Raw genomic sequence first — 26,196 nt, 5'->3', positions numbered from 1 at the left:
AACCTATCAATGTGCAGATGTTTACAACCACACAGTCAACACTGGTCCAAGCCTCCATTCAAAATATACAAAGAAGCTACTATGAGGAATGCAGATGTGCTAACAGAGCCTGAGCTGAGACTCTTCTGTAAGATAAAGTCCTCTCTTTTCCATTCTTACTGCCTTTGTTACCTTCTGCTTGGACTACTGCTACAGCTTCCTAACCTAAAAGATTCCTACCACTAACCTCTTTCTACTCTAATACTGCCTATATACTACTCTCCACCAAAAATACCCCTGTCATACCACTGTATCATAAATTCTGCACCTGACTGAGTTCACAGCCCATCTCCATCACAAGTCACGTGTCCCTGGGCAAGCCACTTGACCTCTTGGTAACTCAGTTTCCTAACCTATAAAATAATGATAGTAGTAGTACCTACCTCACAGGACTGTTATGCATTAAATTAACTTAAAGGGCTTCATATCTGTAAAGTGCTCACAATAATGCTTGGCACACAGTATTTGTTACGTTTTTGTTAAATAGGGAAAAAATATATACTTTTGAAAAAAATTTACTAAAGGAAAACCAATGTATACTCAGAATGTCTCTTTTGCATGGTCAAAATTCAAAACTATGTACTATGAAAAGAAACTGAAAATAAACCAAAACACAGGAGGAAAGCTAAAATGCAGTAAATGTATTTTTAAGACAAAGGAAAATAAATACAACAATAGAATTAAAATCTAAGAATTAAGAACAAAATCAATAGTCTGTATACCAGCAATAAACAGTAAGAAAATATAATAGCAGAGAATATCCCATTGAAAATAGCAACCAAAAATCTATTTCTACAAATAAATCTAAGAAGGAATATAACACCTACATAAAAAAAGTTTTACTTAAAAAGATATAAATCAAGACCTACATAAATGGAAAAATAATATATTTCTAGTTGGAAAAACTACCAGGAAGATATTAATTTTTCCCCAACAATTTATAGGATTCATGCAAGTCCAGGAAAATTCAAGAATGATTTGTTCTGAAACCCTGACAAAAGAATTCTAAAGGTTACCTAGCAACAGGAGTTAGTAATTTGACATCCAAGTACCAACACCAGGACCAAAGACTTCTGGGAGTTTGTGATCTTCTCGACTGCATGACCAACAGTGCCCATATGGGAACACCAGTGCAGTTTCCTCGGGTCAGGTTACTTGCTTTCATGCAATTTTCACTGCATTTCTCAAAAGGTCCTTGACCCATAGAGGGTTAAATAACACAAATCTAAACGAATAAATAGGTAAGAACTGCCTCCCTGAAAAAAGTATTTTTAAACAAGTATATAAGGGAAGACTTACCTCACGCATTATTAAAACTTACAATTACTGATACAGAAAAGAACAATGAGATCCATGGAATCAGAACTTGATATGGATATGATATGGAGGGATATCCAAAATCACTAGGGAAGGATGTTTTATTTAATGAATTTAGGAAAACTGACTATTTGGAAAAAAGAAGCGAAGCTAAAATAAAATCTTGATTGATTAAAGATTTAAAAGTGAAACAAAAAAATATTGCAGATGAATATTTACTGATCTTACACAACGGGATAAAAGATCCCATTCAAAATAGCATCCAAAAATATATTTCTACAAATAAATCTAAGAAAAAATAAAATATCTATGTAAAGAAAATAGTCTCATTTTTTTCTTAGGGGAAAAAAGTCTTTCAGCATGAAAGCAGTGGAACTCAAAATGAGATCTGACTACATGATAAAACATAAAGCTTCAATATGTCCAAAAAAAGCAAAGAAAACTAAACGACAATGGACAAACTTAGTAAAATATTCCTATCAAATGTCAGACAAGAGATTAACTTCCTTAATATACAGAGGCCATACATATGGAGAGACTACCAGGATATAATATTAGGCAAATAAAGCAAAATGCAGAATGTACGTAGTATGCAGTCTTTTCTGTAAGGGGGTAGCAAAGAACATATTTTCTTGTTTTTATTTGCGAAAGAAACACTGGAAAAAACACAAGAAACTAAAAAATTAGGAGGAGGGGAACAGAAGTAGATAAGGATGGGGAGAGAGACCAAAATTTCAGGATAAAGGGATGTGATTGATAGAAATATAATTTGTTATACTGTTCTGATTTTTGAAGCATGTAAATAAATTTTCAAAAATTAAAGACTTCATCAAATTAATTAAGAAAAACTGGGGCTGGCCCCGTGGCCAAGTGGTTACGTTCTTGCACTCAGTTTCGGTGGCCCAGGGTTTCACTGGATCGGATCCTGGGCGCAGACATGGCACCGCTCATCAGGCCACACTGAGGTGACATCCCACATGCCACAACTAGAAGGACCCACAACTAAAAATATACAAATATATAGTGGGGGGGATTTGGGGATAAAAAAGCAGAAAAAAAAAAGATTGGCAACAGCTGTTAGCTCAGGTGCAAATAAAAAAAAAAAAAGAAAAAGTATCCACATTTTTTGGGTGCTATAGTAGGCAGGATAATGGCCATCTGAAGATAACAGGTCCTAACACACAGAACCTGTGAATGTTACCTTACATAGCAAAATTTTTACAGATGTAATTAAAATAAGGATCTTGAGATTATCCTGGATTATCTGGGTGGGCCCTAGATGACATTATAAGTATCTCCATAAGAGAAAGGCAGAGGGAGATTAGATATACAAAAGAGGAGAAGGCAATGTGACCACAGAGGCAAGACTGGAATGAGGTGGCTGCAAATCAAGGAATGCCACAAGAAGCTAGAAAAGGCAAGGAATGGATTCTTCCCTAGGGCCTCTGGACAGTGAAGAGCTGCAGACACCTTGGACTCACATGATAACGATTTTGGACTTCCGGCTTCCAAAACTGTGAGAAAATAAATTTCTGCTGTTTTAAGCCACCTGGTTTGGTAGCTTGCAATTTGTAATTAATTTGTTACAGCAGCCATAGGAAACTAATACAGGTACCAACGGACATCAAGAGAAAATTCTCAGCCTACTGAGGAAAACATGCCCAGTAAACACGAAAAATCCTCAACATCACTAGTAATCAAAGAATTAAAAAATAAGACACCATTTCCTGGTTATCAGTTTGACAGGGATTAAATCCAATATAACTTCTCACTTCTGGCACAAATAAGCAATGAAATGAACACTTCATACATGAGAACAACTTTTCCAGACAACAATCTGGCAAAATACATCTCTACATGTTATTATTCTGACCTAATAATCAAAACAAATAATAAAAATATTATTACACTTTGAACCAAAAGTTCTCCTTCTGAGAATCTATATGAAAGATAACCAAGGTTGCGAAGATTTATATACGAATAAAACATGAGCCTTTAAAAATTCTATTTTTGAAAAATATTTACCATAAAATTGAATTAGATAGTTTTAAGTTAAAAAGGGAAAGATACAATTGAATAGAGAGCATGATTCTAATTACAGAAAAGACTGAAATGAACTACATAAAATATTAAAAGGGCGTTGGGTAATGAGGTTCTAGGAGTTCTTTTTTCCTATCTATCTATAGTTCTTGGCACTTTGCAAATTTTCCATGATAAATATACAATGCCCACAATCAGGGAAAAAAACAAACTCCTTCAAAACATATATAAACGCATACAAAGAATATCTGAATACAAAGGAAGAAAAAAAATTATTTATTAAATTAAGAGAATGAAGACATTCCCTAAGCAATAGAATACAGCTGCAGAATTTCACCGTGAAAAAAATTCAGGGATCTTGCTTTCACGTTATCAAGTTATATAATCAAAAATATAATACAAAAAATATCTGATTTATACAGATAATTCTCCTTCACTGAACACTTCATTTTTAAAATGTGCATCAGCCCTCACTCTTCAAAAAAATTGAATTATTTTTCATTTTACAAACTACTTCCATTATCACAAGAGAATTTACTCATTCTTCTTTGTATAACCATACAAATGACCAACCAAAAATTGATTTCTACAATAAAGAATATAACTAATTAGAAGTATAAAAGTGAAAGATGATCTACAAATGCTTAAGAAGATTAGAAATGTGCAAAGACATTGGAAACAAAATCAAATAAATTACAGCAATAGAAGTAGTTAATATGAAATATCAAGAAAAATTTAGGCTATAATAAAGCAACTTATATTTCTTTTAAAAACTATACATGGAAAGCATAATTCAGAAACTTATTTACCTTTCAAACATAGGCAAAAGAACAGCTGTCAAAGTAATAAGCTAATCTTACTTCTCTAGTGGCTCTAGTATCAGAATATATACCCTTTGTACAGTAAAGATCCAAGATGTCTCTAAAGTCTGAAACTTGTGGAGAGTAAGATGGCTGATTCCCCAAATAGTGAGCTATTTACTCATACCACACTGGATACTCTAATCCAGCACTGCCAATAGAACTGTCTGAAGTGATGGAAATGTGCTACACGTGTGCCATCCAATACAGTGACCACATGTGGCTATTGAGCACTTGAAAGGTGGTTAGTGCAACTGAGGAATGAAGATTTTAATCTTGATCATTTTAATTAATTTTAATTGCCACCTGTGACTGGTAGCCACCATATTAGACAGTAAAGCTTTAACCCTTCTGTGTGTACATGAATATATATTAAGGTGTTTGTTTTAATGGGTCTCTAATATTTGTTCACATTCATTCTACTTATTAGAAAACAAGCTTCTAATAGGAATAAGTTCACTTCCTTATGAGTTCAACTTCCTTAGTGAACCATACAATAAGTGGATAAATACATAATCAATGTTTGATAAAAGAAGATACTTTACCAGCTCCATCTGAATCCTCTACCATTGGATTTATTTCTACCATGGTTGCATCATATTTCAGAAAAAGGTTGTAAAGCTTGACCATGTTTTCTGCTGCAGAATCCACAATATTAGGTGGAAATCCCATCTTCTGTGCAAGCTGAAAGCAATTTGGCTCTTTATTATGGGTATGTTGCATATGTCCGGTCAACATTGAATTATTGTAAATAAGAAAACCTTGTAATTTATCATTTAAATGATAAGTAGGAATCATCTGTTGTCAAACATTAATCACTGAAGTAGCAGCTACTATTATAAATGGTTAAAAAAAACTTTTTATTCAAAATTCTTACACGGCAGGTAGTATGCACACTTTACAAACAAGAAAGAGATTCAGAGAGGGCAGGTGACTTGCCATTCACCTAGATTCCAGTTCTAGTGTTTATTCCATAGCCTCCATACTGCCTCCAAACCTTATGGTCAACTTAAACCAGAAGAAGAGGCTTCTATTTCATTAAACTACATATGAAGGGTGGACTGACAATCCCAATGGTCCAAACAATCGCCAAAATATTAAATGACCCTGTTTTACCTTTTAGGTAATTTACGAAGAGTGTCTAGCAAGCAGCGAGGACACATGAAGTTAACAAGTATTATCCCCTTCATTCAAAAATCTACTGAGCACCTAATATATGCAGTGTGCTAGGCCCAAAAGACACAGGTACTTAAGCTTCTAATCTAGTCGAGTAGTTCACAGTCTTGAGCAGAGATTCTTAACTAGCTATACCTGTAGAGCTTTTTAAAATATATATATACCAAGATCCCAATGCAGAAGTTCTGGTTCACAAGTTCTATAGTGGACCAAGCATCCATAATTTTTAAAATCCCATAAGCAATCCTGAACCACTGGTACAGAAGTGACATGTCTGTATGTTTATTCTAACTGCTGCCACTGCTCAGGAGCACTACGGAGGGAGTTTTTTTCCTCTTTTCCAACTGCTATCTAAGGCTGTAATACATGTGACTTTCAATAACAGAAATCTTAAATTATTTAAGGGTGAACATGATTTTTGCAAAGTCAGATGCTAATGCATCAAGTGGACAATAAAGCTAAGAAATGCCATTTTTGGTTAAGACATTTCAAATAAATAATAAGAAGAAATAAAGTACTATTTCATTAAGAAAGATTTTCACCAGGTCACAATTCACTGTTTTAGATTCAAACGTGAGAATTGCAACATAATTCTGATCAACCTCGTATGACATTAATTTGCCAAGCACTGTGCTAGATACTATTTCTGTTCATTGCTCAAAAAAGCTGTGATCTTAGATTATTCCTTCAAGTGCTCTTGTAAATCAAGTATTTTCTTTCTTATCTAAATTTTATCTCTCTAGTCATCACTCTCACATAACTACCTAATGAATCAAATCTCTGTCCCTTTAAACATTTATACCATTCACTTGGCTAAATAACTTGCTTCATGCTTTATCAGGGAAATTTCTCTATCTCCTTTAAACCTTTGTGCCAGTCAAAATTCCTGCCCTATTGTACTTCAATACCAAAAGCTTACTTTGACACAGTTTCCCACTAACACAGGTTAATTTCATTCAAACTTTAACATCCAAACTTTTCTTTTAAAATGGGTCATTTATTTTTTATATTCAAACTAAACAATTTAATTCAATATCAGTATTGTAAACATTACCAAGCAACCCTCACAGGCTTGGTGGGTTGTTTCTGGGAGGGGGAGGCAGGCAGAACTGAAAGGAAAGGAAGAAGCACACAAGAAGGACAGTACAGAAAACTAGCAAAATTGCAGGCAAAATTTACTGTGTATGTGCATACACTGAAAGCCAACAACTTTCATCAGATTCTTAAAATTGTCCATAAACCTTCCCCTCAAAAAATAAAATCACTGATCTATCATAGGGATATGTAAGCCAGTGTCCCTACCATTCCACACAATTTACAGGAAATAAAGGGGAGAGAGAGAAGATGTTAAATGCCATCATGGGGATGTAAAATTCAGACTATGAAAAACAATAAAGAATAATCACCCCAGTTCTTCAACAGATGAAAGGAAAAGGATGGAGAGTGAGGGAAAGGAAACCTATAAATTAGAAAAAGACCTACGAGACATATTAACCAATAGTAATGAAGGACCTTATATGGATCCCATCTCAAACTGTAAAAGAAAAAAGACTTGAGGGGCCGGCACAGTGGCGCAGCAGTCAAGTTCGCAGGTTCCACTTCAGCAGCCTGGGGTTCGCCAGTTGGGATCCCGGGTGCAGACATGGCACTGCTTGGCACGCCATGCTGTGGCAGGCATCCCCCATATAAAGTAGAGGAAGATGGGCACGGATGTTAGCTCAGGGCCAGGCTTCCTCAGCAAAAAAGAGGAGGACTGGCAGTAGTTAGCTCAATGCTAATCTTCCTCAAAAAAAAAAGAAAAGAAAAAAATACTTGAGACAATTAGAGATTTTAAATGACTGGGTAAGTGATAATATTAAGGAATTATTGTTAATTTTACTAGGCATGGCAATGGTAGAGTGGCTCTTTTAAAAGAATCTTTATCTTTTAAGGATACATATTGAAATATTTATGGAGGATATGAAGAATAATATTGTAGATACTTCTAAAAGTTTCCATTTCAAACAGATATTAACATGCCTTGACACTCAAAAAACTTTTTTGGAAGTTTTATCAATCACTTCACTTGTACAAAGTTAATTCTCTTTCTTTAAGTACTACAATTATCCAATCAAATGCTAGACATTTTTCGGAATACAGCATACCCGGACAGCTTGTTCCTTTTTGATGCCTTCTACGATATCAATAGGTTCTTTAACTATGGCCTCAGGAGTCTCAGCTGCAACATCTTCAATGTTGACACCACCTTGAGAACTTCCTATTAATACAGGACCCTAGCAGGAGAGGAAACAGCCAAAATGTCTAGATTTTATTTTGGACCCATCAATAAAATTTTAAAACCTACTTGTGCCCACTATCAGACTTACTCATCTATCACTCCCCATTCCTATTTTAAAATTTCCTTGAGAATTTATTCTTATATCTCCTGCACAGTACCCCCTTATAAATGCTGAACTGAAATGATGGAAAAGAAATGAAAAGGAAGACAATGGCTAACCTGTGAAGAAAAAAGATTTAAAAAATACACAAAACTTACACCAAATAAGTTAATATAAGCATATATACATATATATGAAACATAATCTATGCATTTTTCATAAGAACTGAAGGGACAGTAAAGGATTGTTTAAATAACATCAGAAAATCAAAAAATATATTACTCACATTTAAAAGGGAAAGTCTATAAGCTTTTATAAGCTTATAAGGTTTTATAAGCTCTAGCCCTATAGCAAGTTAGTAAAAAAGAAAGCTACCTACCTTGAAAGAATAGCCCTGGCTATTATCATGAACAATATAAAGAAGTAAGATATAAACACTAAATAACTAAGTTATTAACTTTTAAGTCCCTAAAATAAATCAAGAAAAAAAATTACAGCAAATTATGTAATAGATCTGCTAATTTATGCACAAAACTGGAAACAATCCTAACATGCAAAAACAAAGAAACGGTAAAACGGTATTACTAAAGATGATATAATGACATAAGAAAATGATCTCAGTAGTGTTATGTGGGAAAACAATGATATAAAACCCTAGATTCTATTCTGAATTGTGTTTGTTTTTTATAAGTATGTTTAAATGTGCACCCACCCACTATTCAAACAGAAAAAAGATGAGAAATAAAACATTAAATGTTAAGACTTTTGTTATTTTATGCATCACTAGTTTCCAAAAAAATTTTTTTCAAATGAACTATTCTTAATCCAAAAAGAAAGGTATGACTTCCACAAAAAAAGAAAAAAAACCCAAAAGACTAATTTCACTTTTCTATCCCAGCACCTAGTGTTTCAATAACAAACTCATTTCAAGGTATAATGTAAAGGAATAGTATTCACTCTATTTGGAGAACAAAATAATCTTTCAAATCCTCAAAATAAAGTAATAGCCAAAGGAAAAGAAAATCTATTAGTTTTTAAGAGAGGTAACTGTTATTTAGGCAAAAAATGGTTTAAAAAAAAAAGTAGTAACCTCCAAGGAGAAAAACTGGGTGGCTGACAAACAGGGGTGGGTGGGAGATTTATATTTCCCTGTACATATTTGTACCTTATAAGTTTTGTACTATGTGAGGAGATTTCAATATACATGTGTAAGAAAGAATACGGCTGGCCTTTGTCTCCGTTGTCTGGGAGGCAACCTCTAAACTCTCCACTACGTCTGAGAGTCCAGGCTAACGAGGTGACTCACAGGAGGCCCCTAGATAGTTAACGCAAAGAAGATGACTCAGGTGGATGCTGAGTGCACTGCAACACACATGCAAAATTTTTTTAATAAAGGAATTCAATGTGCCTTCTGAGACTTCCGAAGAGAATAGTAGCAAGCCTAAGTAAAGAGAAATGTTTGAAACTATAGTCTAATTTTTAGTTCCTCTATAAATTTCAAATGAAAAGGTATTCTTCATTTCCTCTCTAGTAAGGGAGTTCATAAGTTTTTACAAAGATTTAAAGTGAGGGGAGAAAACTCAGATTTAAGAAGAGCCTGTTCAACTACTGTCATGCTGCTGAACTAGAATATAGATAAATTAATCTATAGATAACCCCAAAATATAATTTTATTCAACATAAGAGGTAGAAACCAACAAACTTTTTAATTTAAAAAGTATCTAAACTTTTTATTTTAGTTTTTCTTTCCTTTTCTTTTTATATCTACTGATAAGAGAAATGAAGAGCCACATAAAAGGTAGCAGTACTGGGGGAAAAAAGATAATATTAAGTTATCACTAAAGTAACGATTAAGTCTTCAAGAGTTGGCTGCAAGTTAGAGAAAAGGCTAAAAATACATATGAAATAATAATACACAAAAGAAAGTGAATACCTCTCTTTGTACTAATTCCCTGACCAATAAGAAAGGAACCTCAAAATCGGTAGCTGGCAGGTAAGAAGAAAACTTACATGAGTAACTAGAGATCAGTTAAAACAGTGACTTACAGTTTTGCATTTGGTCTTGACTGCTGAATGAATAGCTGTTTCTGTTTAAACAATTTGGTTTTAACTTTTACATTTTAGTAATAAACTTTCAGAACAATTTAAGTTCTAGCAAATAGCGTAATTTCAAATAAATTAATAATGTTATTTTCACTTTCTAAACCTAAATTCCTCTTGTCTTGTCTGTCTTGCAAAAGGTTTCTGCCTTAAAATAGATTTGAATTTAAACTTATATGACAAAGCAACCACTTAATAAAATAAAGACCTCTTTGAAAAAATAAAAGTATGGAAAATAAAATTTGGAATTCTTCCAGCACATTTTATATCTACTATTCCAGGCAAAGCAAAAAACTGACACAGTTAAACGTACAAGTCACTTGAATGTAATGTTTTACTAGAAAAATAAATTAAAGTAGCAAATGTGATTTGTTAAATTAGATTTGTCTCAGCCCAAAAGTACCCAACAGGCGCTGGGCAAATGTTAAGAAATCTGATTTTTAAAAAATGCCAAAACAGAGAGTAGATACTTAAATTGATTTTCTGGCCCACCAAGCCTACGGCAGATAACCACCCGGGCTTCCTGTGACACCTGCTAAAGAAGACCAGCAGAGCCTATAATCTATCTCCTAAAAACAAGCAACAGAAGCAATTTTTAATGATCAATTAACTCTTATGCATAGGACTGTAATTCAATCAAAAATGCTCTTTTCTTTTTAATTTAAACAGCTGATTGATTATTATTTAATAGAGACGTGTCCACAGGGATTCCCAAAAAAGTTTACTATACCCTAAAAAGTAACACCAACCAACTCCACATTGGCCTAAGGTGATAACATCAAAGAACACTATAATGTCTTTGGCCAAATGGTTTTATTAGTACGATAGAATTTTTAGTCTGAATTATTACAACTATGTATTACTTTTGCAAATGAAATAAAAACATTTTTTCCTTAATGAAATTCAAATAGTTCTCTGAAAATTCAAGTTCTTATAATGAACTCAAACTTGATCCTTTTCCCTAATGCTTTGACATATCTTTAATAAAATATATTCAATGTGTTATGGTTGTATCTTTAATAACACACATCCAGTTTGCTACATTTACTCCAATCAAGATGAGCTACTCTGAATGAGCAACATTACAGGACTCAAATCGTCCAGGCATATAAACCTTGTTTCTGGCTATAACAAAAAGTAAAAACATGATAACTGACAAAATGATAGATGTTGATATACAACATCAATGAAAAGGAAAAGAAAATGTAGTTAAAATAAGTGAATTTGTAAAATATAATTTTTGCAAATGTGTGTAATATATAGTGTAATATATAAGGTTACTGTCATGGGATTTCTAAAGCAACCTACTGACTTCTACCATACAGACAAACCTATAGAGGTAAAAACATCACTTACGAATAAAACAACGCTTTTTTAATCGTAGATCCTGAGTGGGTTTTTACTACCATCTAGTGTTATACCTTAAGAAATACTTTCTTACAAAAATTAAAAGTTACAAAAGACACTTTATATTATCACTCAAATATTACTAGGAGATTTAACTAACTGTAGGAAAAAAAAATCACAATACAGAAAATAGCTATTTCTTAAAAAGCTGTTTTACATAAGAAAACTCTTTTCTTGACCCTTAGAATTTCTGTTACATTGCTAATTGTGTAATTAGTAATATTCTACATCAAATCCTTACCAGGGCTTCAAAATATGTACCCAGCTTGCTTCAAGACGATCTAGTTACCACACAGGTTCAGCTCATAAAACTTAACCAATGCACTCAAACAGCCAGATAATTATACTATAAAATGATTATCAATTCTTTCTCCAAGCACCAGGTCTCTGAAAGGATTTTCTCTTTACTTGATGCCTTTAGTCCACTGCTAGCATTTGAGGTTTCACGGAGGAGAGCAGAGCTGGGATTATGCTCTTTAGAATCATACTGTTTGCTATTGAATGTCACTCTTCAACTTACCAAGTACTAAATTATCTACTGAAATAACTCCAAACTATAAAAAATACCAAGAGGTTGAAAAAGAAAAAGATGAAGCCAGGGATACACATTCTTAGTGGGTTCAGAGACTTTCTCTGGTTAGAATATTTTACTCTGCTAGAAATTTTTTTCTCAGTCTATGGAATTTAGAGATGAATCTGAGATGATTGAAGCTGCTCTTAGCAAATTAACTATTTGGAAATCCTGTGGATTTTATTCCAGCAGGATTTTGCCTATAGCTTTTTTTAACCACAATACTATATTTCAATGGCATTAACTACACTGTTTCGTAAATTAAACAAAAATATTGTGCTCATGACATATAAAAATAGATTATGCATCGTACCATTTTAATCTTTCCCACACAAAGAGAAATAATAATCACTTTTGAAACTGAATATAATAAATTCATCCTAAATGTACCATGTCTACAATTACTCACTTGAAATGACCTTTCCATTGTTATTGCAAAGTAGTATTCTCTCCTGGGATATCTTCGCTCACAAACCAATACTTGATTGCATATTCTGCCCTTTTCCCCTGTTTGCTTGGTAAACAACTTTTTCCCAATCATTTGCGAGGAAACAGCTTTTGCTTCTTCTGGACTGAAATGAGAAAAAGAACTCAAAATTATTCTCTCCTCCAATTGAGAAAAACATAAGCACATGATAGTTAAAATCTTATCTCATATAATATTAGCTTCAATACTTTCATCAATTCAATAATAAGGGGCATCTTTTACAATATGGTTTTTACTTTTAATAATGATGATTTTTCCTTAAAAAAAACATGACTTACGAGAAAACTATCTTCACTCCTCCTTTGAGGCCACTTTCAAATGTTCCTTTTCCTCTACCACCAGCTAAAACCTGTGCCTTTATCACAACATCTTTTGACCCTAGAAGAATAACACTGCTATTAGATAAGAAGCACGGAGCAGGAGCAAGAAACAAGACACAATATTTTGTTACTAAGCATACATATTAAGCAGTGTTATTAAATGTAAAGTCTCATTTATCCACAATGTTAAAAAAATGAGGCATTCCATGTATATAGATTTTCTAGATTAGAACTCTATAGCATTTACCATCTAACGATCCACAACTTAAAAAGATCAGTCATTCACATTAAACCATTTCTTAAAGTGAAAATACTTGTACCTTTCCTTGACACTTCAAATATCTAGCACTTTGGAAGGTATTAAAAGTACAAAATTGAGACTCAAATGTCTTCCTAAGACTTCCCTTCCTTTCTATTGACATGCAAACTTGTTATTCTGTGAAAATTTGCCATAAATGCTACTTTGAGCAGAAATATACCATGACTTGAGGGGAAAGCGCCAACACTGCTATCAATTTACATTGTCCCAGTGACAGAAAGCCCTGTCAATATACATTCTTGAGCTGTTGTGAGGAGTACTATCAGGAGTTAAGGTATGTTTATCAAAAGATTCCAGAATGTTATGCTTATAAGTCTTACAAAGAATTATTTAATAAAGACTCTGAATTTTTCTTCTTTAACACATAGAACTGGTCTCTCTTCTTCTCCTTTCTAATTTGCTCAAAAAAATCAGCAAACTAGCTGTTTAGCCTAGGTACTACTCATCGTTCACGATCCAGGGCAATACCTCTTAGAGGGCATTCTCTGTCTCCCCAGACAGGCAGAATGTCAGAGCCTCCTCACTCTGCTTCTCAGGGCATTTTGCCCATAGTAGCAGTGCAACAGTAATATTACATAATGGCAAAATAACCTCTGAGGTCAGGGTTAAGGGCCTTGTCTTATTCCTGTATCCCTAGCACAAAGCAGTCCCCGGAATATAACAACCACTCCATAAACATATAGTTGAACAGGCTGAAGATGGGAAGTCTACTATTGGGGAAAAGTCATCCCCTAATGCACATACCAAGCTGAATGAGAGGGGACTCCCACCTAATCAAGGAGGTAACAAATGTAGCTTGTAATCAATAAGAAATGACCTAAAATTTACACTTAAACAATTATTACAAAAGAATGTTTAGAAAATTAATGATGCAGGTGGCTGGCCCAGTGGCACAGCGGTTAAGTTCGCACATTCCACTTCGGCGGCCCGGGGTTTGCCAGTTAGGATGCTGGGTGTGGACATGGCACTGCTTGGCATGCCATGCTGTGATAGGCGACCCACACACAAAGTAGAGGAAGATGGGCATGGATGTTAGCTCAGGGCCAGTCTTCCTCAGCAAAAAGAGGAGGATTGGCAGCAGATGTCAGCTCAGGGCTAATCTTCCTCAAAAATAAAAAGAACGAATGGAGAAAATTAATAATGCAAATGAGTCTACACTGGGAATGGAGACTTCCACTTAAGTCAGAAGATGGCCTTATGCCCAGGTCAAATTTTAAAAAGAACTCTTTCTCATGCCCCACATTCATTCGATCAGGAAATCACATTAGTTCTATCTTCAAAATCAATGCAGAGAAGCTTGACCATTCCTCATCACTTCCAGTTTGGACCCTGGCCCCAGCCACCATTATATCTCACCTAGATTACCCTTGCCTCTGACAGAATATTCTCAAACCAGTAGCCAAAGTGAGCACATCACTTCTCTACTGAAAACTGCACTGAATGTCCTTTTCACTCAGAGTAAAGGCCACAGTCCCACAGTGGGCGACAAGGCCCTATAAAATCTCCCAGCACCCTTACCCTTTGCATCTCCTAAGCCCCTCTCACTGCTCACTCCTCTCCAGCTACGCTAGTCTCCACTGTTCCTGGGCATGCCCCTGCCTTCAGGACTTGGCTCTAATCCTCCCTCTGCCTGGAATAGTCTTTATCCAGGTATCCATTTGGAAACAGTCTTCATTCTGTTCAAGATTTCTTTAAATCTCGCTTTGTCCACGAGGCTTACTCCAATCACCCTACTTAATACTACAGCCTGCCCACCTGTGACCAATCCCCCTTACCCTGCTCTACTTTTTTTTCCATAGAAGTCAACACCTTCAATCATAATATGTAATTTCTCATGTTTATCGTTTGTTTGCCTCCCTCACTAGAATATAGTTCCAGGAGGGCAGAATCTTTGTTGTGTTCACTGATGTTTACAAGCTCCGGGGAGGGTTCCTAGCATATGTTTCCTGCATGCTGAATAAAAAAACATTTAAGAATGCAGAGAATTCTTATAAATCTAGATTTTGTGCTGCTCTTGAAAAAACTCAGAACTGGAAATACTGGGCTCTGCAACTAGAGCTGATTAGAAGTGCCTTGTCTCCACAAGACACTCTTTTCAATTTGCCACAGTCCTCACCATTCCCAAGTGTAACAACTAATATTAGATGAAAATTACAGAAAACTTAGAAATTAGAAATTTCCTTAAAACAAACAATAATTTTCTTATGGAGAATACAACAGGTAGCCTAAGGGACTATGGCAAATTAGAGAATTTGTACCAAGACTAAATGGAACAGCCACTAGCCATTTTATCTGTTTCTGGTTACCCACCAAGTCATGACTTTCTAGCACTTGAGAAATATTCATTTATATCTAAAGACGATAACTGTAATCCAAACAGTGTACACGTAACATTAAAATGGTCAATAGTTAAACTGGTGCTTTGCAGGACTAAATTCAAACATTCCTACTGATTAAACTGGGAACTTAACATACTAACCTATTAAGTAAGAGTAATGAAGCTCTACTTCTTCAAAAACATTTTACAAGACAGAGGCTATTCCCCCAGAGTATCAATTTCCTTTCTTTAGGAATATAAACTCCTTAAGGGCAGAGACGATTCTTCAAAAGTTCCTTCTAAAAAAAAAGCCCTTCACAACAAAAGAAAAGCTAAAAAAAAAAATTTAATACATACAGCTTCATCAACTATCAAGACGAGAAGAAAGATTAGAAGTCTGAGGACAACTGATTGAAACAAAGACTTTATTCAATTCCATTAATTCATTCAACTGTTACATCTATACACCAGACACCGTGCTGGAGCTGCAGACACAACAATGAGCAAAGAACACCTAACTTGCCCTCACAGAGCTTACAGTCTTAGTAGATTTGGCCCTTTGGTCTAGTCAGACAAGATCTTTTATGGATCCCAAGATTGCCTTTAAAATGTTTTCACCATCCCTCCTAGCTTTAGTCATCCACAAATGTTTTAAGCATTCTTTGTACACAGTCATGTAACAAAATGTTGGAAAGAAGAAAAAAGAAAGTAAAGTCCTATTGTATGCCATTAGAAATCTCCCTCTTGACTGACATTCATTAATTGGCACCTTTTGCATATCTATTTAACCAGACAGAAATTCCACCTTAACTATACCAGAATCCAAACTACATTTCTACAATCAATAGGGAAATTATAAGAACTCTGCCAAATGCCTTACAGAAAGCATATTTCCTTGGACTACTAACTTTAAGAAAGAGATGGCAATCTGCTCTAAGAGCTGACCCCGAATTACAACTATTTCATTCCTCTGTGCTTAACAACCATCCCTTTGATAATCCATTCCAGAAATTTCTCTGTGATATTCAAGCTCACCAACCTTCATTTTGCAGTCTTTAAAAATTTTAGAATTACGTTTCTTTCCAATCTTTCTTCCACCCCTAACTCAATTATTTACAACTAACACTTGCCTCCAAGACAGCACTTCCCAACTTTTTTCATATCAAGACAGATGACAGAATTTGTAGGGAATCCTGGGAGAGGCCAGGGCTATTTCAGGAGGCTCATCAGCGGTAGGACTCAGTGGGTGCAGTCCCCATGCTAACCCAGTTTCTACTACCACCCACAGGACTAAGGGGAAGCAATAGTTTGGCACACTTGTAATGCATTTATGCCCTTGTATATCTGTTGGTAAGGTAAGAGTTTTTTATAAATGGGAATTAGCATCTTGTGAATTTTGCAGTAACTCAAGGAGCAAAAATCACCCTGAGGTAGCCAAAATCAGCATTGGGAATTGCTAGCTAAATGGATAGAACCAGGCGCATTTCTAAAGCACCTCATACCACACCTTGTGCAATTAGGTCCCATAATCAATATCTTCTGATATTAATGACTTGCCACAAAAGATAAAATTGTCCTCAATGTCTTCATAGTTGTTACTAAACATATCTTTTAAAAAGTAGATTTCCGCTGCTCTAGATTTAAAGGTCCTCATTAGTCTCTAATCCTGCTCCTATACTATAATCATCATTTGCAGTGTTCTTTCACAAGAACACACTTTCTAGATGAACAAGACGCCTTCTGTTCCAATGGGCTCAAAGTCAGAGCTGCCTACCTGCTCCTTACTACTTATAAGTCCTGGTCCCAGAGGACTTGCTAGAAATAACCACAGTTATAGTATATGTTGCACATAACTACTCTTTCTTCCAAAGCTAAGGATCATTAAAGATTTTTACACAGTGAAGAAATCAGGAAATTGGCATCCAAACAAATCCTACTCATTTTATGAAAGTTTCTACACAAATTATTTTTTCTCACAAAACAATGAAATTTGACTAAAGGAGAAAATATGTGAAAAATTAACTAAAAACCAATTATAATAATTTGGGGATAGAAAAATAGCATTTACTGACTTCATTATATATAAACGAGGCCCTATTAACATCTGTATGGAACACATTTTATATCTTCAGCATTATTATAACAGAAAGACTTGGTAAACAAAAAAAAAGCATCACTCAAGAGATAAGACTAACAAAAATAAAAGAACAAAGTCAAAGGGTCAGAAATTCATCCTTAAGGAAAGAAGGGTAGAACAAGAAAAACTTATACTTTCTCAATTACATTTCCAAGTTTTCCTTCCTCCTTATAGCTGGGTCTTCTTTAGAAATTAATCTTTAGTTCATATAGGTAAGACTAAATTTCAAGGAGGTAGTTATTAAAAAGTACCTTTACAAGAAATACTACGTAAATACAAAATACAATCATGAGTTTTCTTTAAACCTTGACCCTTAAGAGCCTCTACTATATGGTGTTTCAAAGGTAAAAATTATGCACCTCTTTTACTATGTACAAGTCCAAACTACAGGTCACTATTAACTAACAAAAATTTCACTGAAATTAGTATGAACTTACACAAGGCTTTTTCTGAATAAAAAGAAGTTTGCTTATAATCTGAATAAAAAGAATTTCTTTCATTAACAAAAAGAAAAAACATAAATGAAAAATCATGCTTCCAAGTCAAGGAAGTCACGGTCATCTCATTCAAAAACATAGCTGATAATATATGACAATTTTCTCAACTTACACATGCCCTCACTTATGGAAGAAAAACCCACTGTAGAAACAAGTATAAACCAAGATGAAACTTTAAAAATTTTAAACATCTTTTTAAATATTCCATATCTTTCTTGAAAAATTAATAAAAGCTGTCTTCAAGACAGCACATCTAAAGCTCTATTAAACAAATGTATATACAAGAGAGATTGTGCTAACCTACATAAAATTGGTGGGATTTAAATACTCCTAAAAAGAAAATGCAGTGTATTCCTAGTACATTACTTATTTTCTATGTTTTCGTATTAAATCTTTAAGAATGTAACTTGAAACACACTTTCTAGAGTCAAAATTTATTTATTTTTCTTAAAGATTGGCACCCGAGCTAACAACTGTTGCCAATCTTCTTCCCCTCCCCCACCTTCTTCTTCTCCCCACAGCCCCCAGTACATAGTTGCACATACTCTAGTTGTGAGTGCCTCTGATTGTGCTATGTGGGACCCTGCCTCAGCATGGCCAGATGAGTGGTGCCATGTTCCCGCCCAGGAGCCAAACCAGTGACACCCTGGGCCACTGAAGCATAGTGTGCAAACTTAACCACTCAGCCACAGGGCTGGCCCCAAATTTATTTTTTAATTAAGAGACTAATATAAATTCAAATTAACAAAAGCTATTAAGGTTTCTGTTATCAATAAAAGAACCTCCTTGCAAAGAAGGGCAACTATGTAATTCACTTAACAAATATTAATATTTATTGATACCTAAGTGTCTAGGTACTCTTCCAGAATGCAGGCACTCTTCTAAGAGTTTGGGATAGATCAGTGAACAAAAGAAGACAAAGACACCCTGCTCTCATGGAGCTTACATTCTAGCACTCAACTTCTTTTTTTTCCCCTTTGGTTCCATATTTTTCATGTCAAAAAAAAAGGGAGAGGGATATTGGACCTCTCTTTACAACCACATAAACAGTGAAGATTTTCCTTCAGCAATTCCTTGAAGAATCATCACACCACCAGCCTTTCAAATTACAGAGTAGTAAACATAATTTCCTTCCTTATCATTACAGTCTAACTAAAAATAGGACTCCAGCTTCCTCATGCCAATAAGTGATTCTTAAATTACTAGCACTGTGGGAGCTCATAATAATCTCATAATAATTTTAGAATGTCAACAATCTTAAAGTTCAACCTTCCTCTTTAAGTAAATAAAATTTATTTTTTAAAAAACAAAGTAAAAGCTAAAAGTTGTTATTAAACCAAAAGTAAAGTTCACATCATTTCAGAATTCCCATGTCAAGGTGTCACAAGTTTTTTTAATTTAGTACCTAATTTTTTGGCAATTGCATAAGCTTCATCTGGTGACTTAGCCACGTGTCCTTTGGGAATGGAGACACCAGCTTCTTGCAACAATTCCATACTCATGTATTCATGTAGTGAAAGACTCCTTTGCTGTTGCTGCTGTACTTGGAGTCCATGGTTGTTAAATAATCCAGAACTTCCCAGAACCTAGAGAAATTGGGGACATGTTTATGACAGTCATTTGGCAGTTATTCTTATTGAAAACACCTTCTCAAAATACTTTGTTTATCTAGAGTACTTGATTCTTCATGACTATAATAAAACTGCTAAATTAAATCTTCAAAATATAATATTCAGAGTACCTAAATTACAACATAAAGCTAAAAGCTAACCTTCCAGCTAAATATCAAATGTTATCCTTGTAGTTTTAACTATTTCCTCATCATCTCTAGTCTTCGTATTTCATTTGAGCTTTACTACCATGCCTCTAATGACCTACAGAGCATTTGTACCTCCATGCTAAATTCAACAAATCTGAAATCAATCTCATCTTTTCCAACAAACCAAAAATCCTTCCCAACTTTCTTCTCTTCACCATTCTTCCAACACCTAACAAACTGCCTGGCACTAGATATGGGATAATTGAATGAGATGGTATCATTACTCATTCATACACTCAAGACTCGAAATCCTGCTTCATCTGTAGTGCATGCTGTGTTGTGCTGTGCTGTCCAGATCCTCCCTTTAAGACCAGGGCATAAATAGACCCAGCTGCCAGGAGTATTGGCTGAAGACAGCTCTCAGCTGAGTTCTCTCACTGGCGCCTCCTTGCCCAAAGCCACACCTCCTTCCCATTGTCAGCCTGCATCCAATCACTGGTCAATGAGGGTTAAGGGAGGAATATAAAGACCTGGCACTTTACCCCAATTTGGGACAATTCAGAAGGACCATCCTAGTTGGAGGTCTCCCAAAGGAATGACAGAGGTCCTACCACAAGTGCATCACAGTTCTACTTCCCCCTCTACTCAATGATCTTTCCTTCACTCTCCCACAGGTATTGATCCAAAGATCACATTCCAGTAAACTTCCTCCATGAAACTTTCCATCTAATAGTCTGCAAACAACATCTCAGAGAAATGAACTGCAACGTCATCTTTAAGGCATTCCTTCTAAATGATTCCCTTAACTGATACCTCCTTTACAAACCCAGTTCAGGGGTTTGTCCTTCACAATTGAACTGCTAAGGCTTCCAGAAAGCATTGCCAACTACAAACTCTTCCCTTTTTCAATCTATGTAGAACATTCATTCACTCAATCAAATATTTATTGAGCACCTAGGCAGTGGAAATACAGCAGTGAACCCAACAAAATCCTTATACCTAAAGCTTACATTCTAATGCATGTTTGTTGGGGGGCAGGGTGTGCAGGGGGGGCCAGGACGACAGAGACAATAAGCAAACATAATACACCAGATTATGGTAAGAAGAGTAAAGAGAGAGAAAACAAAGGATAAGACGAAGTACTATTTTAGTGTTTTTTCCACTAAAATGTCCCTCAGTGGAGCAGAGTAAGAAATATTCTTTCAAAAAGAAATAAGTAGGAAAAAGAAATAAGACGTCCCTCCACCAGCTTCTAAGTCATAGCCAAAAGAGAAAGGTGTATGAGAGCTGGCTTTTCAGTTTCCTGTGGCAGGGCCACAACAATGAGAAGTGTTGAAGGAAAGATGAAGATCAGTAAGATCTCTGGCATCTATTAGTCCCAAAGCTCCACTAAGTTAGAACCTAGTCTTACCCCCTAACAACATGTAGAAACAACTCCCTCCCTTTTTCCAAACTCCTCAATCTGATCAACTTTATATGGCAAATTGTAAACAAATTAAGCATATGAAAGCCTTGAAAGATTGCACTGGAATCACACATTTAGGTGCTCTCCATTCATTTCCATTGTCTCCACAGAGACTGCAGAATATTGAAACATGTTTCATTTGAAACACACAACATCACAAGAACTGAATTTAAAGGAGTCTCATATAAACAGTCTGTTTCTTAAAGGGGGTTCATGAACCATTTGTATCAAAATTACCTAGGGTGCTTCTAAAATGCAGATTCGAGGGCCCCACTCTCATCTACAAAATTAGAATCTCTGGACTGGGCCTCAGGAAATCTGCATTTGTGACAAGTCATTCAGTTGATTCCTAAGTACACTACAGTTTGAAAACCACTAGTCTAACAAGTCAATCACACATGATAGCAACATATTTCTTATTCAACTGGTAAGCTAAAATCCTGGATAACATTTCACCTGGGTAGCTCAATTCCCTAATTTAGCGGCACCTTCCTATTAAGAGCCAGCAGCCTCCCAAACTTCAGTATACATCTACCTTCTGAAATCCCAGCAGAAATGGGTGCTTAGTCTAAAAAAGGCATATACAAGAATGTTCATAGCAGGCTTACTTATAATAGACAACAAATGGAAATGTCCCAAGTGCCCATCAACCGGAGAAGAGATAAACTGTAGTATATTAATATAACAGGATATTACAGAGCAATAACAAAAAAGAACTATTGCTCATACAACAATGGATTAATCTCACAAACACAATTTTAAGGGAAAGAAGCCTGTACAAGAATACATACTTATATGATTTCTTTTTATGTAGTTCAAAACCAGTCAAGATTAACATATGGTGATAGAAGTCAGAATTAGTAGTTACCTTGTGTTGGGGAATACTGACATGGAGAGAGTACACAGGTGCCTCTTGAGGGCTGAAAACACTGCATACCTTCATCCGAGTCATGGCTATACAGATGTATACATACATAAAAATCTAGCTACCCATTTAAGTTGTACACAAATTGTACACAGACTATGTATTTCACATAAATTGTACCTCAAAATAATAATAAAAATAAGGGGAGGGGAGTACCAGCATAAGCTTGGCAAAAATAGTCATACACTCAAACATTTTTTGAAGGCCTATATGCCAGACATTGTGCTAGGGACATTAAAAGAATAAGGCCGACTGGTCCCAGCCAGAGTTCGCAGACACGTATAAACAGCTGCACCACATAAAAGAGCAATCACAGTCACTAGATGGCACCTGATTAGCTGGATAGACCAGAGAAAACACCACAGAGGCCTGATCTTAGTTAAAAAAAAAAATCTAACAGCTATAAAGAAAAAATCTAACAGCTATAAAGCACACTCTGGGGACAACTGGGGAAATACGAATGTGAACTATATATTAGATATTAGTGTTATAGCAATGGTACATCTCCTAAATATAATACCTACATTCTGGTTATTTAATGGAATGTCCTTAGTCTCCAGAGACATATGCTGAAACACCTAGGGATGAAGTGCCACGATACCTACAACTTACTCTCAAATGGTTCAGCAAAAATAAACGAACGTAATTTTATAAACACCTGTGTATATAAATATATATGCATAAAATTTTTTAAAGATAAAGCAAATACAGAAAAGGTGAGATTTAGGTAAAGGCAATACAGGTGTTCACTGTACTTGTTGGAGTATTTCTATCAGTTTGAAATTTTTCCAAAAAAAGTTGAGGATAAACCCATGGTGCAAAATTCTAATTTTTATGATTTCTCTCAAATACCTGTATTTACAAAAAATTAGCAGTACTCACAAGGTATTGCTGATAGCTTTTATACCACTTTAAAGAGTTTTTAAAATTTGAAGTATTTTGATGATCCCTTCCCTGAACCACTAGAAGTCGTAATTTGAAATATCATCACTTTGAGTTATGCTGATAATGCAAATTCCTGCATAATCACAAGGATTCCCACATTTAAGTATTTATCCTTCTTGATATTATCACTGAGAAGATTCTTAGTGCCAAAAGATGCGGTATATATAAGGCCATGCATCACCTAACGACATTTAGGTCAACCACGGACCACATATACAATGACGGTCTCATAAGATCAGTACCATATAGCCTAGGTGTACAGCGGTAACCATCTAGGTTTGTGTAAGTACACACTGTGATGTTCGAACAACCACAAAATCACCTAAGGATGAATTTCTCACAATATATCCCCATCGTTAAGGAATGCACGACTGTATACGATGGAATATTACTCAGCCATATAAAAGAAGGAAATCTTACCATTTGTCACAACACGGATGGACCTAGAGGGTATTATGCTAAATAAATAACAGATGGTTATTAGACTTACTGTGGTGTTCATTTCGTAATATGTATAAATGTCAAATTACTATGTTGTACACCTGGAACTAACATAAACTTGTATGTCAACTCTACTTTAATTTAAAAAAAAGGCCACCAATTCCCGGCCAAATCCCTATACCACCACCCATCCAATCACATACCTAGTTTAAAAAAATACATATTCAGAAGTGGAAAAACAGAGTTACTGGGGAGTGCGATTCACAACAAACAAGAAACTACCTTAAATTATTTACTCTGCTCTTAACCTAAACTATTTTTATTAAATATACACTGGATGAAAGATACAGAGAAACTAGAAGAGGGTCAGAGAACCAAACAAAATGTTTAAGAAAATTTGCCAAACTCAATGTGTGATCTTGAACAAGATTCCCAAGACCCTGCACTTTTGTGTGCCCATCTAAGGGGTTAGACTAAGGTCCTTCCAAACTCTAAAGCTATATTACTTAAGGTAAGAGTGGAAGAGAAGATGTTTAAGACAATATAGTAGGTTAGCTTCATACGGAGAGACAAAGACTTTTAAAGGAATTTCCAAAAGTATAAAGACTATGATTAGGATGAAAACTAATCTGTTCACCAACTTCTTATTTCCTAAAAATCAGATAGCACCCTTTAAGACCCATAAGAAGGAAGTTCAAGGTTTGTAAACCAAACCTTTTTAACCTCCCTCTCATACAAAACCAAAAAAAAAAAGAATTAAAAAATATAATAAAATAAAAAGAAAGAAAAAGGCAGGGCCGGCCCGTGGCCGAGTGGTTAAGTTCACGAGCTCCTCGGAGACTCAGGGTTTGGCAGGTTTGGATACTGGGCAGGGACATGGCACCATTCATCAACCCACGCTGAGGGACATCCCACATAACACAACCAGAAGGACCTACAACTAGAATATACAGCTATGTACTGGGGGCAGTTTGGGAAGAAGAAAAAAAAAAAGATTGGCAACAGATGTTAGCTCATGTTAGACAATCTTTAAAAAAAAAAAAGAAAAAGGGAAAAACATTAAAAACATACAAACTTTCACAACATGACAATTTGCTCCCGTTAGGAAGCAAACTCACAGAATTCACTACGTCTAGGTTGAAAGCATGAATAGCTTAAAAAAAAAAATCTAAATCAATTCATTTCTGGCACGTCTGAGGTTACTTAAGAATATAACCTAAAACTCTGGAATTGACTTATGAAGCCGATCACGCCATGCCACAAGTTTCTCGGTGTCCACGTTGGGGAGAACAGGCCAATTCTTCAGTTCTGGAAAAAGTGTAGAGCAGATTCAAGCACACAGGCTCTGGAGCCAGAGTTCTGAAATTAAACCTCAGCTTTGATGTTACCTGCTTCCTGTCCTAGCCCAAATTACTTGTTCTCCTAGCCACAGCTTCTTCATCAATGATGCGGATATTGACGGCTCCCTTACAGTGTTACTGAAAAGCCTAAGAAAAGACTACACGTAAAGCGCTTAGCACTGGCCCCAGCACACAGTAAACGCTCAAAAAACAAACAAAAACTGTGGCTATACGCTCTCCAGAAACGAGGTGATCCAGGAGATCATTTTCTTACTTCCTCAACTGGTAAGCTAGTAAGTAACATCGTATTACCACAATTTGTTAATTGTGTGAATACACAATTAGAACAAAAAGAACAGTACCCAGAAACGATGGAGAGGTGGGAAACTTCCCTGCCTCGTCCCAGAAAAGGCCGGTCAGCAAGCCCTGCTGCTCTAGCGCAGTCAGTCCCACCCATGACAGCTCCCAAAGCAGACAAAGTACGTCCGAAGGGCATTTCCCCCTCCTCAAAGAGGGGCCGGGGCCTGGGCGGACGCGGAAACGGCAGCGGACACTGCCCTGGCCCCCTCCCCTCCACCGAGCCCACCCTGGCTCCCCGCCGCCCCTCGGAAACCCGGTGACCAGCCGCAGCAGGGGCGCCGGAGCTCCCGCGGACTGAAGGCCGAGCAGAGCGGCCCCAACATGGGCCCGCTCGCAGTCCTGGCGGAGAGCACTCCCGGGCAAGCCGCCCGCGGGCCCGGCGGGACACCCCATGTCACCCAATGTCACCGACTCGAAGTGACCCCGAGCCTGGCCTCAGGGCCCCTCACACCTCGCCCACAGGAGCCAGGTCTCCCACCTCGCCCTTTCTCCCGCCGACCCTCGAAGCGATGGCGGGCTGGTCCGCAATACCTGGGCGGCGGCTCGCAGCGCTGTCCGAGGCTGGTGGCTCCTAAGGGTGGCGGCGACCAACAGCCGGCTGTAAAACATGGAGGCCGCCATTTCTGAGTCCGACCCCGTCCCCTGGGCGCCGCGCGCAGCCGCAGAAGCGCTAGACGGCCTGCGACGAAACAGCTCCCGGCGCGCTCACCGCTCCTGGCCCCACCCACTGGGGGCGGGGCCTTAGGTTAACTCCGCTGTTGGGAGTCGCCCTACGCTGGACAGGCAGAAATTGACTGACTCAAGAGAAGGCGGACGTGTTGGGTGTAGAGCAAAGCTACCTTTGCAACTGGACGCCGCAGCCTCAGTATCCGACTTACGGCCAGAAGCAACCTAAACATGACCTGGGGAGATGTAGTGGAAAAAGGACCAGCGCCGCCACCTATGTGATCTTAACTTCTCTGAGCCTCAGTTGCCTCATCTGTAAGATGGGGTTCA

At 36.5% G+C, this 26,196-nt stretch overlaps 1 protein-coding gene across 1 annotated transcript in view; it reads right to left on the bottom strand.

Annotated features, from left to right (window-relative positions):
* SUCLA2 (succinate-CoA ligase ADP-forming subunit beta) overlaps positions 1–25,996 on the bottom strand; it is a 40,064-nt gene extending 14,068 nt beyond the window's left edge. Inside the window, exons 1-6 of the mRNA XM_008517770.2 lie at positions 25,732–25,996; positions 19,371–19,551; positions 12,654–12,753; positions 12,298–12,460; positions 7,577–7,705; positions 4,802–4,940 (exon numbers count right to left, since the gene is read on the bottom strand). Coding sequence (XP_008515992.1) covers positions 4,802–4,940; positions 7,577–7,705; positions 12,298–12,460; positions 12,654–12,753; positions 19,371–19,551; positions 25,732–25,821 — 802 coding nt within the window. The 5' untranslated portion in view covers positions 25,822–25,996. The remainder of the gene's footprint in view (positions 1–4,801; positions 4,941–7,576; positions 7,706–12,297; positions 12,461–12,653; positions 12,754–19,370; positions 19,552–25,731) is intronic.
* Positions 25,997–26,196: the final 200 nt, after the last annotated feature.

Source organism: Equus przewalskii, chromosome 16 (genome assembly GCF_037783145.1).
Source record: "Equus przewalskii isolate Varuska chromosome 16, EquPr2, whole genome shotgun sequence".
NCBI lineage: Eukaryota > Metazoa > Chordata > Mammalia > Perissodactyla > Equidae > Equus > Equus przewalskii.
Note: the sequence above shows the minus strand (reverse complement) of the source record. Positions and strands in the feature narration are given on the sequence as shown.